General features: G+C 38.8%; 1 protein-coding gene across 1 annotated transcript; it reads left to right on the top strand.

The window, feature by feature from the left end:
* The first annotated feature begins 3647 nt into the window (after nucleotides 1–3647).
* Nucleotides 3648–13013, top strand: LOC306755768 (14-3-3 protein zeta-like). The gene is made up of 6 exons (XM_079240279.1): nucleotides 3648–3714; nucleotides 6318–6629; nucleotides 9114–9237; nucleotides 11563–11726; nucleotides 11937–12032; nucleotides 12805–13013. The coding sequence occupies exons 2-6, from the start codon at nucleotides 6327–6329 to the stop codon at nucleotides 12859–12861; spliced, it is 744 nt and encodes a 247-aa protein (XP_079096405.1). The 5' UTR covers nucleotides 3648–3714; nucleotides 6318–6326; the 3' UTR covers nucleotides 12862–13013.
* Nucleotides 13014–14264: the final 1251 nt, after the last annotated feature.

Here is a 14264-nt window from a genome sequence, read left to right as displayed (position 1 = left end):
GTATTTAACAGACATCAGCAGAGCTCATCAGGTGCGTTGCAGCGGGGACACAGGGAAAACCTGCAGGACACCGGCCCTCCAGGATTGAGGAACCCTGATCTATGTGTTAGGACATTAAACATTTAAGATCTGTTCTTTGCTTGAGCTAAGCATCAATAAAACCCTACATTTATTTCTTAAATGTTTTTTTTTTAAGAAGAAGAAGAAGAACTGGCAAACTTGTGGAATTATGTTGGGACCGTTTTGGGGGTCAGGTTCCCTAGTTTGGGAAAGATTGCTTTACAGAATGAGAGGTGACTTTAACCACACACTACAGAGAAAAGTAGCTGTCTGCTTTGTTCTCACAACTGACAAGGAAGCTGTCCTTATCTTGTGACTATGTAAACAGCGCTGTGAGGATTATCTACTGGGCCAACAGGTTTTATGAACAGGTCTTTAAAAAAAAACTGTTTCACCCTGAAGACAAATGCAGTACTTTGTCCTGCCTTCCATGAAAGTCTTGTCCAGTTACACGATGAAGACTGTGGTTGCAGATCAGACTCTCCTGTAGTATATTTATTATTCTGAGAAACATTTTGGGTATTTTTTAGTCTAACCAGGTGATAGAAGAGCCAAAACGAAACAGTAAAAACAACTGAAAGTACAAAAAAAAGCGCAAATTATTTATATTAGTTATGCTTAGATTCATTATGTTTGTATTCTTTGTCATGTTTTATTTTAGAGAATAATTTTAGAGAAAAAGAAAGTAAACAACAACAACAAAAGCATATCATGGACCATTTAAAGTGTGTTGAACAATGAGGAAGCCATGAGGTAATTCTGGATTGAAGTGCTGCCAGTTTCTGTCAGAAGGGCAGAACGACTGCATAGTGTGTCAGAAAACTTCATGTTTCTGCTGCTTTTGCTAAAAGCAAAAGGTTTTACATGCCAAAGATGGAATAAACAAACAAACAATCCAGACTGCTATCAGTGAAAGGTGTGAAAGCTGGCATCTGTTAGCAAATCTGTGACATTACTACGATGAAGGCATCATTTTCCCCTGGAGGTCTGTGGTTATTGCAGCTGGGACCAGAATGTGTTTCTGGTTTGATAAAACAATAAAGAGTGAACACAGAGGTGGAGAATAAAAAGAGAAGTAAAGACAAACAACCAAAAACCAGTTAGAAAATGTCGTATACGGCAACAGTGGAGACAGATTCCTGCAAAAATTAGCATCATCTGTTCCGAAGCTGTGATATAACACAACGATGAATGCATCTGTTCTCCGCCTTTCTTCTGTGTTGTTGACATTTAAAATCTTCTTTATTTTTTCTTAAAGCAGCAGCATTGAAAAGAGACATTAATACAATTTCTTATGTGATTTTAAAATATAGATTAAACAGAATTTTCGGAAGATTCTGCTGTATTTTAGAAATGTTTCCTGCCATTGCGCATTGCCAAAATATTTTATGCAAATACTCCAAATAAAAAGAAATCTTGTTTATAAACTTACAGGTATCAATTTATTTATTTAGAATTAATACTATTTTGTGATTTATCATCTATTCAAGGGGAAACAAAAAGTCTATTATCTAGAAAAACAGCAAAAAGCTGATTATAATGAAGGAATTGTTTCTGTAATGATCATAAACACAACTAAATGGACAACACAGACGACAAGCTGATCCTCATAGACTGAAATATTAAAAATCTGTACATAGATCTCCCAAAAAATGTTTGCCATATAGACAACAAATCCCATACAAGATGAAGACATTTGCTGAAAGAAATGGTTAAAAGAATAAAGTGGGGCTGCATGGTGGTCTGGTGGTTAGTGCTTGTTGCCTTTTGCGTGGAGTTTGCATGTTCTTCCTGTGCATGTTTGGGTTTTCTTCAGGTACTCTGACTTCCTCCCACAGTCCAAAAAACATGCATGTTAGTTGTATTTGTGATTCTCGTGGTTGTTTTTCTGCGTGTTGGCCTTGTGATGGACTGGGAATCAGTCTGAGATGTTCTCCGTCTCTCACCTGATAGCAGCTGGGAAGGATCCAGCCCTCCTGACACCCTGAATTACATTTTCTTTCCTTTAGTTAATGAACTGACATAACTGATAATCTCATTGGACAATGATAATTATTTATTATGATTATTTCTTGTAACTGTAAGGATATAAATAGAAAATAGTCACTTTAGTTTCTCCTGAAAGTTTGATCAGAATCAAACATTTTGCTTATCACTGCAAACCTTTACAATTTACCACTGTTCCAGCCTGTTGAGATTTGAATGTTCAGGCCTCACATGTGCTTTCAAGACAGGGCCGATGGAAAACTCACCTAACTGGTTTTTTTAAGGACTGTAGTCGTCACTTAACTCCTTATGTGCTGAACGAGCTGGAAATTGTTTGGTTTCACTCGCTCTAAACTACAGATTAAACAGAAATTAGACTTTTTTTTCTTCCTCTTGCCCTAGTGCCTGAGCGATGCTACAGCAGATACTATCTGATCTGCCCTTAAATAGGTTACAAGCTTGAAATCTTGGCCCAAGGGGAAAACATGTGACAAGGCAAAAATAGCTTCACTCTCCCCTTGGAAACCAACTAGAATGTAGAAATAGTAGCCTCCATTAGGCTAGATGTGCTGTAGATGTGTCCTGTGTTCTAATTTGTGATGCTCTCAGCATCTCTAGCAAATACTCCCATGTAAAATCACTATACAGACACATCTCACTGCTTGCTGATGAGGGTAAAAACATGATTACACAGAGATTGTTGTTCTTATAGTATGAGTGCCATTTAAAATGAATTCTACTATACAGTTACCTGATTGATTAGGTAACTATATGGTAAATTTTTCATCTGTTCAAAAAAAAATATATATACAGTTGTGCTCATATGTATTCATCCCCTTTCACTAAAGAAAAGGCTGAATTTACAACGGTCACTCAAATAACTGGAGACTTAAAAAAGGAACAATAACTAAAAATGTGCAAAAATAAAATTTAGTAATATAAGACACTGGTTTTTCATTTAATTAAGTTGAAGAAAGAAAAAACAAACAAACAAACAAATTGTCCCTGGAGAAATTAGAGCCCTTTTCTGTTGAACAGTGGGACAAAATACCTGTTAACAGGTGCAGAAGTCTGACTGAGAGAAACAGAAAACACCTGACTGTAGCGGAAACATTAAAGGATTGTTCAACAAAATATTAGTTTATGAGAGATATGTCATATGTAATAAATGATCTTATTTGTTTGCTTTTTAAAAAAATATTTCTATTAAACCATAATTAGAAAATAATGTAACGATTTTCATTAAATTTTTACTTATTATTACTTTTTTGTTTTGTTTTTTTTCCGTTTTTTATCCTCTTTAATGAAAGGGTATGAATAAATATGAGCACAATTGTATAGTAAGTTAAAAGGTAGACTTTTAATGGACCATGTCTTTATCACTGTTAATATTTAAGGTTTGCTTCATAAAAACGTGGCCTAATTTATCAGAAATACCGCAGTATATATTTTTGTAAGTATATTAATGACCTATGAAAGCAACGTCAATAGAAAACTACAGCTCCCATAATGCTTTGTCTTTGGTTGCCATGGTAAAGCTTGACGTCAGTCCTTCTTCGCTCAGGCCGTGGTCTTGGACCGGTGTGATTGGAAGGAAACCCCGTGGACTGCATTCATTCGGACGGTCTGAGAGAATCAGCTGGTACGCCGACATCTGCCACTACTCAGGTATGAAACCCCTTCATTTTTTAACTGCTCTTTTGAGTATGAATAATGTCTTCAAATGTATTTTAATTTGTGAATAAAAAAATGTTTGCGATAACAAAAAATGATATGTAATATCTCCATTGTCTGCTGGTAGGGATGCGTGGAACAGCGACGCTTACCGAACTCAAGAACAATGGCCAGCTTAGCTAACATTACGGCGAGGGATGCGTCTAATGGCTGGTTTCAATGCGGAGCTTTGGGGTGGAAAGGGAAGGCGTGTTGGTTAAATGGGAAAGTGTGCATTTAGTTGATTTGAGTGGAAATGTATCTGATCCGATGGATTAATCGCTAATAAATGTGCTATTTTAAATATATTTAACCGGAGTTTATGTAAAATAGAAAACGCATTCACGACACGGTGATTGTAATAGTTTTTACTTTTTTTCTCAGGAGTCGGTTACATAATGAAATAAACCATGTAGATGTAATTTTTTTGTTTGTTTGTTTCTTTTCAGTCGCCAATTGGACAGATATTTTAAGTATTACAAAAGTTTTTTTTTAGTTTTTTTTTTTTTTTTTTTTTACTAAGTATCCAGTTATTTAAGACGCAATTGGGATGAAGAAAGACCGAAACTCGCGTCTCACTGGGAAGGCTTGTGTTTCAGGAAATAGTTGGCGCCATACTGGAAACTGGTCACGCGGGCCTAGTTGTAGACGTCCGTTTTCGTGTATTTTACTGGTTTTGTCTTCATAAATTTGCATCCGAGTTCATGCGTATGGCTTTGGGTCAGTGTCTGCCAGGAAAGGGCAGAAATGCGCCACTGTGTGCCACGTTTAAACGCACTTTCATACTTTAGTTTCCGCTTCTTTAAGCGAGCCACAGGTACAGGGGATGGGTGTGGCGCGTGTGCTTGAGAAAAGAGGGGCACGTTCACCCTGGAGGCCGACCAGATATATACTGATCCAAGCACCGAGACTGCAGTTTCTATTAGTTTTTACAGGTTACACATTTATTTCCATGCGAACTTGACTATAAAACTTAATGCACAATTTTAAGCCCATTAAAAAGTCGGTTGATCCGAGCCAGATGGAGGAACATTATGATGTCCAGCCTCTCCATGGTCAAGGTTAAGTGGAAATGAAGATATGGATTTTAAGGAAGAAAGCGTGATTTTGAGAGAAACATGGCATTGTGGAATTTAAAAAAAAAAAAAAAAAAAATAGACAGAAAATTGTGAGCTGTTGCCTGGGCACATGTTACATAATGCATTACTTTTTTTTAAATAAAAAGGAGAAATTAAAGATTAGTAGCTTCATGTAGACTTAAAGATATTGAGCATTTTTAATCATTTAGGTAATTAGAAAATTCAGCTTGCAAAAAATGAACTATTTCCAGATACATTCAGTTAAGGTAGTTGTGTGATGCAGAAATTAAAGGAGCATTCACAGAGGTTTTGTCTGATTGGGATGTGACTTGGCAAAAAAATTGCACCTTTGTTTGGTTTCACCTGCAACTTCAACCTACTTAACAGGCTCAAACCGCCAAAACAACGTGACGCAGTTACAGCGGCTTGTCGCTAGGAGCGGTATTCCCTGAAACGACCACTGACCAAGAAGAATAAACTCATTGATTGGCCAGTGGCTCATTTATTTCTCCAGTCTGTCTGTGTGAACTGCAGCGAGCCACAGCGTGTCTCGCGTCACTTCCTCTTTGTTCATTTACTTTTCACGCTGTCGACAAACTGCAGCAGGTTTCACCTGGCCCTGAACCGAGATACCTGGTTTTCAGGTGGACCTGAGTTCGCACAGCACCAGGGGGCTCCAATGGGAATGTGCCTTAAGAAGGAAACCTTTTGGTAGAGGATGATGACTGAGTTGTTGACTGGTGTCTGAAAGCAGACTCCTTCAAGTTGTTTCTAAACAGTTTAAAGGTTTTGTTGAAGCAACAAAGACTCAGAAAGTTTATTTGATGGTTTTTGGCCAGAGAAGATGCTTCATTTCTGGGTTTCCATGTGTTTTTCTGGACAGTGCAGCCTATTTATAGTCAGACTGACTACTCTTTACTGGTATTGCTGCTGTGTTTCTCAAGGTGTTTCTTTCTGTTAGACATCAATGTGACCATTTTAATGGTTGCGGGGCTCCATCAGGGTTGTAAAATGTGAAGAACTGGATTCTTTTCTGCATCTCAGGAGGGATTTTGAACATGTTCAGCTGCGCTGACAGTGAAATGGAAAAAAGTCATTGATTCTGTGTGAGCCCGCTGGGGATTTGTTTTGATGGGTCAAACAGATGTAGGCTATTGATCTGATGATAAATCCTGGGTGTTTTAGAGGCTATGTACAAACAGGTCATGAAACTGTTAATTACGCCTGCTCTTACACAAACCGTTAGAGACCACATGAAGTAAGTTTTACCCCGTCTCAAGTTGCCTTTTAAACTCAGACATTTCAAATTTATTTGTTTTTATAGATGCTCAATGCATTTATCTCTGCTTTAAATGCCAGTTTTCCTCAAATTTGTATGAAAAATTAAGTTTTCTAATGCTTAACTTCAAAAGCTGTCATTTGCTTCTAAATTGACCCCCACTTGTCCTTTCCCCTGCCTCTTTGCTTTCCATCCTCCAGCGAGCAGTCATGAGCGAGGCACCTCAGAAGGAACTGGTACAAAAGGCCAAGTTGGCCGAACAGGCTGAGCGTTACGACGACATGGCCTCTGTGATGAAGGCAGTGACGGAGGACAGTGATCAGCTCTCGAACGAAGAGCGCAACCTGCTGTCGGTGGCCTACAAGAACGTGGTGGGTGCGCGTCGCTCTTCCTGGCGTGTGGTGTCCAGCATCGAGCAGAAAGCGGAGAACAGCGAGAGGAAGCAGGCCATGGCCAAGGAGTACCGGGAAAAGATTGAGAAGGAGCTGAAAGACATCTGCAACGATGTTCTGGTGAGATTCATGGGACAGTGAATGCTGTTAAATGGCATTTTCCTCTTCTGTTAGACACAACTGTTTTTGTTTTTTTTATTATAAATAAAGCTGCAAGTTAATTATTTAACACCAATTTTACAGGAAATCCAGTGCCAAGAAGGTTGAATTTCCTGATATTTGTTGGTCTTTTATGCTGTGTACCAAATTTATTTCCTTCATTTGCTTGAACATCCGTCAAGAAAAAGCTTGTAATATGTCTTTTTATGTTTTTATAAAACACTTTTCTGAATGTTAAAGTGCTTCAGTAAGTTACAATAAATCAAGTAAAACAACTTAAAAACTACAAAAAAAAAAACTAGCACAATGGATAAACTATGCAGCCTATGTGCATTAAAGGTCTGAGCTGAATGATGATCCCCACCCATCACAAAAAAAAAAAATAATGGAGGTATTTGTTTTTTGAGGCAGTGTGCTCCCAAAGTTGGTCAGTATCCCACAATTTTAAAACAACTAGCTTGTTTAACTCAGTAAAGCATTATTTGTTTCACCAGTTTCAGAAGTTCAGTGATTACAACTTAGTTTATTTAGTCCTTTCTGTGTATTTTAAATACTTCAGCTGCCAGTAGTACATCTGCTTCTCCGGTTGTGTATTATCTGCCCGGTGATGACTCTCAAAGTCTTAATCCTATAATTACAGAAACTGACCTACCAGCATTCTGCATCGCTGACGTCCACTTCAGCCACAGTCTTATGGAGGCTGAATGGATCTGTGGGTTTGTAAAATAGACAGAAGAGCAATTAGGTTGATGCATTATTTCAGTAAAGAAGCTTGAATTTATATTCATCCGTCAGAGACAAAGTGAAGGAAAACGTCACTCTGTCCATGTTGTACTTATCCGTTCAACGCAGAAGGCCTTAAAACCCCAAGCAGAGACACTTTTATTACATTTTATCTGTCTGGAATTTCCTTTTTTTTTTTTTTTTAGTTTAATTTATCCTGAAATTATTCCTGCAAAATCAACAACTATGTTTTTACTTTTAGGTTTTTCTCAGTTTAGTGGAATTTGTGCCGTCTGATGGAACATTGAAGTGTTAGATCTCCAGATCCGATAGTGATTATAATTATTTATAATGCTTTTTATAATTATTTATACAAACTGACAAAAACTGGGTTTATAATGTGTCCCTCAGACACGATGACATCTGTCCAGAAACCTGCAGTAAAGCCTGACCTCTTTGTTTCTTTTATGATTGTGGCTCAGTTCTGTTGAGTTAAACAGTGTGTGTATTATAATACAAAAAGTCAGAATCAAACACAATGTGAGGTTAAAATGAGCTTCATTTGCTCTGTACATTGCCATAGTGATAGTCTGATTTTAGCTGTGCCCTTGCCAGTGGCCCAGTTCTACATTCAGATCCCAGAGGGCTTCCCTGGTCCCCAACACCGGTTTTTAAAAGCACTCAGCAAGTGCAGGCTTCGTGAGCCGTGTTTATTCCATCATGCATGTGATATGCAAATATGCCGAAAAGAATCTTACACAGACAACCTTACAAAAATCAGTGTTTGACCATCCGTTCTGAATGCTGATCAGCACAACACAAACACTTTTCTTATGAACAAATCTGGTCACTTTCTTGTGATTTCTGTCTGCTTGTAGACCCTGTTTCAGTTTCCATCTGAGATGAGCTTTCGTGCATCATACTGTCCGTCCAAACCTACACAAGAAGACATTTTAGTTCCTGTTATTTCCTTATGCTGCATTTAACTCTGTGCTACACCGTTAATTTTCTGTAGCTACAAGGCAAAAAAACCCCCAGAAAACTTAACACACATAAACTGAACTAAAATGAAACGGTTAAGCCATGAAGAAACGACATCCTGACGATGAATCCATTAGATTGTTGCACTTAAACATGGCAAAAAAAATGTTTTTCCCCACATTTTTTTCGTACAAAAAGGAAAACTCGAGCTACTTAAGTTTTCCTCCAGTTATGAGCCGTCTGCTGCAGGAGGATGCTTGTGTTGTCGAAGCCACACTGGGCTTAAAGTGACCTATTTCCTCAACAGGAGTTCAGCAGCCTGCCACTCTCTCTCGCGCTCGCTCTCGCTCGCTCTCTCTCTCTCGCTCTGCACACCTGCCAACTTTCATCCATGCTTCCAACCATTCCCGCTCCCCCCTCCATCCTTTTCCTCTCAACCATCTTGACTCCCTACTTGTCTGTCCAGCCCATCCCTTTCTCCTCCTCCCCCATACTTTCATGTTATCCACATAGATCCACCCCCCCTTCGGTGGTCCCTGAAGCATCTGTGATGTAGCTCAGCCAAAATCTCTGGCTCAAGCCTGGAGGCGACCGGAGGTAGCCAGCTCGCCTCCACATTTAAATGGCTCTGGTTGTGCCTTGAAACTGGCGATGGGATTCACTCAAACCAGTTTAGGTTAAGCCATTTATTCTTAGAAGAATTTTAATATTATTCTAACCATAATTTTTCTTTCTTTTCAGGGTCTTTTGGACAAGTATCTTATTCCCAAAGCAACTGCGGCAGAGAGCAAAGTCTTCTATTTGAAAATGAAGGGGGATTACTACCGTTACTTGGCTGAGGTGGCTTCAGGAGAAGAAAAGAGAGGTACGATGTGTGAACATGTTCAGATGTGGCGTGTCAAACGCTACAGATGTGTTTCATGCAAAAGCCATATTTGTGAGTTTCGACAAACTTGCGATTTGCAGGTGTTTCCGTGGAACAGTTGCGTTGGCCTCAATTAGTCCGTCTCATCCGGTTTCTGCTAGGTAGCCACGTGGCTTTGTAGTTGCTGTGGAGATTTTTTTTCCAAAACTTTTCTCCCTCATTTTATCTTAAGTTCTGAAATTCTCTATTTGTTCCACTGCGCCATCTTTACCAGAGATGAACTGCTCACGACCCCCTAGGTTGCATCCGGGGACACGTAAATGCAAAAAGTTTTTCTATTACACTTTTGCAATGTGTTTCTGTATCAAAGCGTTTTAGCGATATTTGACTTAATGTAGGTGTTTCTATTTGCGTTTTTTAAATTGTGATATTTAGTTTTTTGCAGTTTCAGGTGTAATGGAAACACATCTTCAGACAGATGGTTATTTATAGGTACATTTCATGAGTCCAACACTGGTTGTAGATTCAGGTTGAACACGACTTGAAGTTTAAATTGGTAAATAAAAGGGGTGGGAAATTGAATCGAAAAAATATGAATTTCGGGATTTTTTGCTTCACAATTTTTTAAAATAAAATTTTTTTTTTCTTGAAATAAAAATAATCCATTAAAAAATTTTAGTCACTTTTATTGTTTTTATTGATCTTTTTACTTGTTTTCTTGGGCATTACAGCAGCAGAATGATGGACGGGCTACTGTGTGTTTTTACCTAATTGAAATGAAGAAAAATGACGAGCAGTTTTATACTTTTTTTTTTTTCTCTAGTCTACAAAAATCAGCAATATCAAAGAATCGTGAGAATTTCAATCTAAATCGAATCATCACCCAAAAAACTATTGAATTGGGACAAAAGCGTTTCGTCACAGCCTTAGTAAATAAGCAGTTCTGTGTTTCCTGGATAACAGAAACAAGCTTCGTCTAGCTCCATGTCTGTTCTGTCCATGGCTCTGTGGTCACATGACATCATAGCGCCCGTTTACATGCACACCAAAACTCTGATCATTTCCTGATCGCTGCAGTTGTCAGATGATTCATTATGTAAGCATGTCGTATCTTTCACCCCGACGGAAGAGACGCAATTTTTTTTTTTTTTTTAAACTGCTGTTATCTGGGAACATACATAATGGGATTATGTAATCTACGTGATCACTGGCTGACCTACAGATATTGGGTCATCGTATCGTTTTTTTGGACATGTAAATGGGCTCAATGAGAAATCCAGATTTCCCCCCCAAAGCGTCTCTTTGTGCACGTAGATGTAAATATCTGACTTTTAGTCGAACACATGAGCAAAGCGGAGAAACCTACATGTCTTCAACATGAAGCGACATGTTTTCTGAGAGCGAAAACCTCAGTAGAGGGAAGCAGCAGGAAGTTAGGAGTATAAACTATGTAAAACATTCACATGAACGTCAGGCTTTTTAGCTCCCATGTTGGCACCTAAAACACCTGACATGTTCAACAAAGACTGAAAATAACACAAAGTGGCGTCACTTTGTACGCATCTGCTCTGAAGAAGTGACTGGAAAAATGAGGACATGGATATTTTCTAATCCCTTTTCAGAAGCACATGTAGATGCATTAGATCAAATTATGAGCAGTCGTCACTCCCAGCCGTCAGATCCGGACATTTGTCTCATTCTGGACCAGTGCTAACTGGAAAGAGCCAATAGGTTGATGCGTGTAGTTATAGGGCATGATAATTGTATGTTGCGAGTGACAAATAAGTAAGCTCTGCTTCCACTTAGTCATTTATTGTTTTCTTGGATCTTGTTTCCCTCTAGTGGCTGTTTTTAGTTTAGTCTGATCTCATTTGGCTTTATTTCTACTTGTAAAGATTAAATCATACTTTAAGGTTCAGATTCTCCACCTTTTGGAACTGAAGTGTTGTCATCAGTCCAGAAATTAAAGTGACTCGTTTTGTCAATAATTTATTGCAATTTTGTGTCAACTTTGTAAGTTTTATATCTATTTTCACTGTTTGGTTAAGATGTGTGTCCTCTTTGGAAAGTTGATTGAAATAAACACTTCCTGGTTGCCTTTACCCAGCAGGAGGAGAAGGGAAGCTGTGCTCTGTCTTCAGGACATGCATTTGTTGCTGCTTTGTAGCTTTAAAGTTTAATAATGTTTTGATTCTGTGTTTTAAGTCATGCACACAAACCAAGATTCATTTTCTGCACTCTGCAAATCCATGAAAATGTGCTTTTTGTCTGAGATTCACTTTATTTCCTAATTTTAACTGATTTATTTCTTCTCTCCTTCCTCAGCCATCATTACAGACTCGCAGAACGCATATAAACAGGCTTTTGATATCAGCAAAGAGGAAATGCAGCCCACACACCCCATCCGTCTCGGTCTCGCCCTTAACTTCTCTGTCTTCTTCTACGAGATCCTCAACTCACCTGAAGAAGCTTGCCAGCTGGCCAAACAGGTAAGTTCATATGTCCAATAAGGATGTTAAACAGGACATTTCATGGCTGTTTTTAAGCATTGTGTGTGTATTCTTTTTCTTCTGGGGGTTTGTGTGAACCTAAATTCCCAACCACAACACATAAAACCTCTGCAGACGATGAATTGATGTACAGAAACTTTCTGACATGACCCTTGCTTCAGACCTGAAAATGTGCTTTCAATCTTTTAGGCTTTTGATGACGCCATCGCAGAGCTGGACACACTGAGTGAAGAATCGTACAAAGACAGCACACTAATCATGCAGCTATTGAGAGACAACTTGACGGTAAGTTGCTTTCTTTTGTAGATATGCAACACCTCAGATGACATAGATTTAATTTCTCAAATTATTTCCGTGTCCGAGACGCAACAGTGTTCCTTTTCTAATGCCTGATTTACGCTCTGAAATCCAAAAACTATTCAGAAGACTTAATTAATGATGACACTAGAAAATATTCACCGCCACTGCAGTTTAAGGTCACATTAAAACAATTATTGTAGCACTGAAGCTACAAGAAGTGCTTTTTTTAAGCATAAAAACTCATGTGTGGAACTTCATAGCCTTTGCTTGCTAAAAAAAAAAGTCGTTTTAGCGAACCTGTGACTGATGTCTCGCATCTCGAACCAGTTCCAAATAACTGACGTTGTTTTAACCCTTAAAGATCTTCTGCAGCCACAATTTTGTTGCCCCTCACACTAACTTCAGCCATCACAACAACCACCGGAGCCATTCTCTCACACACACACACACACACACACGCGTGTGAAGCAGGCATCTTGGACTGCTATTTATCACAGTTTCGCAGCTGTGGCGATATTTATATATCATGCAGGCTAATATCACATTGACCTTCCCATGATCTGAGCAGCCATATCCGTAGGGTCAAAAAGATGTTTAAAAAATAAAAAAATTAAATTATGTGAAATTTTAAGTCATTCAAATGCGTAAGAGAACAATGTTTCCAATAGAGATGGTCATAGTTTTGCATGAAGTGGTACAATATGCAAGTTTAAGCTTGGGAAAAGGAGATATTGACTCTGGTTCTGTGTCTTTTCAGCTGTGGACTTCTGATAACCAGGTTGAGGGAGAGGAGACAGAGGAGCCCAGAGATTGAGCCAGATCCCTGTAGTCATCCCCGTCTGCCTGCCATCGTCCTAGGTCATCTTCATCATAATCATCAACACTGCGACCACCTCATCATCAAGATCCAACTCTGTCCATATTTTTCTGGCTAGGTCCCTACTTGCCTCACTCCTTTTGGTTCACTGTGGTTTCCATAGTAACTGGGGAAGTGGGATGGGCAGGGAGGGGTAGGTTTTTACAGTTTGCTGGGAGGGTAATGTGTGTTTGGGGTTGGGTGCTTGGCTGTTGACCTTTTCCAGAGTAGGAGCTGTGATAGTGTTGCATTAAGGTGAAACTTGTAAAACAAGCTGCAAGTTTAGAGTTTGTGGTCAGAGTGGCGCTGTTTGAGAGGAACCTCAGCGTATGGAGGCACATCTGTGTTTTCTCAAACAGCTGCCGGCTCCTCACACCAGCCGAGACGTCGTCTTAGTCTGTGCTACAGAAGAGGTGAACAGTAGTGGTGTCATGGAGAGAGCTGGAGATGTAGGGCAAGATTTTATAAAGGTTACATTCCATTTACTGTCATTTATTCAACCTATTTCATTGGTTTATTTTTTTTCTTGGGGGAGGGGGGAGGCTGCTTTTTCTATATATCAGTTATGAGGTATAGAATCTGAACAAAGAGCACATAAAGCTTGTGTTGTTGCTGTTTTGTATGAGCATTGCAGCAAGGAGAAAAACCTTTGTGCAGTTCTGCTTTTTCATATTTAGTGTTTTTGTTTTTTCTTCTCTTTAATTCTCCTTTTTTTTTTTCTTTCAAAACTTGCCTGAACTGTTGGGTAGCTTCTGACGTAGTGAGGAAGGTGGTTGCTGAACTGGTTAGCCTGGGTTGTCTTAGGAATTTTCATACTGAAAGCACAAACATAACTGTTCGAGAGGGAAATGTGTAATTTCATGTAAGTGGAATAAAAAAGAATTAACAATTTAAACACAGACTTTTTTTTTATATCCTCACATAATGAATTGGTCAAAGAGTCTGAGATCTAATGATCTCTAAATTGTTTACATATGCTGTGGTTAGCCAAGAATCAAACCTCCGTTTTGCTTTATTTGGTGGATTAAATAGTAAAAGTTTCCATAAAACGTTTTGAAAGGGGATGAAAAACTGAAAAGGAGTCGTTCCAGTCCAGCGTGTGCAAAGTGTAACAACTGAACATTTATTCAGACTTTCTAAATGCTGAGGGAGAACTGGAGTGAACAATCAGCAGGTAAACACCACAGCTGCATTGTAAATCATCTGCATTTCCTGCTGACAGTCTACATATCCAGATGATGCCTTTTCATTTGGTTAAAAGCCTCCTTGTAGATTACAGATTTCAGTAAACCTGGAAGAAAACCATCAGACTGTTTGACTCGACTCTGAAACCATTCACATCATGAAAAACTGTTTTAACC

This window comes from Telmatherina bonti (assembly GCF_933228915.1).
Source record: "Telmatherina bonti genome assembly, chromosome: 5".
NCBI classification, from domain to species: Eukaryota; Metazoa; Chordata; class Actinopteri; order Atheriniformes; family Telmatherinidae; genus Telmatherina; species Telmatherina bonti.
Note: the sequence above shows the minus strand (reverse complement) of the source record. Positions and strands in the feature narration are given on the sequence as shown.

Coding starts and splice junctions, on each gene's coding strand:
- LOC306755768 (XM_079240279.1), top strand. CDS start 6,327: ATGAGCGAGGCACCTCAGAAGGAACTGGTACAAAAGGCCAAGTTGGCC. Junction 9,238..11,562: donor TTCAGGAGAAGAAAAGAGAG/GTACGATGTGTG, acceptor CTCCTTCCTCAG/CCATCATTACAGACTCGCAG. Junction 12,033..12,804: donor TATTGAGAGACAACTTGACG/GTAAGTTGCTTT, acceptor GTGTCTTTTCAG/CTGTGGACTTCTGATAACCA.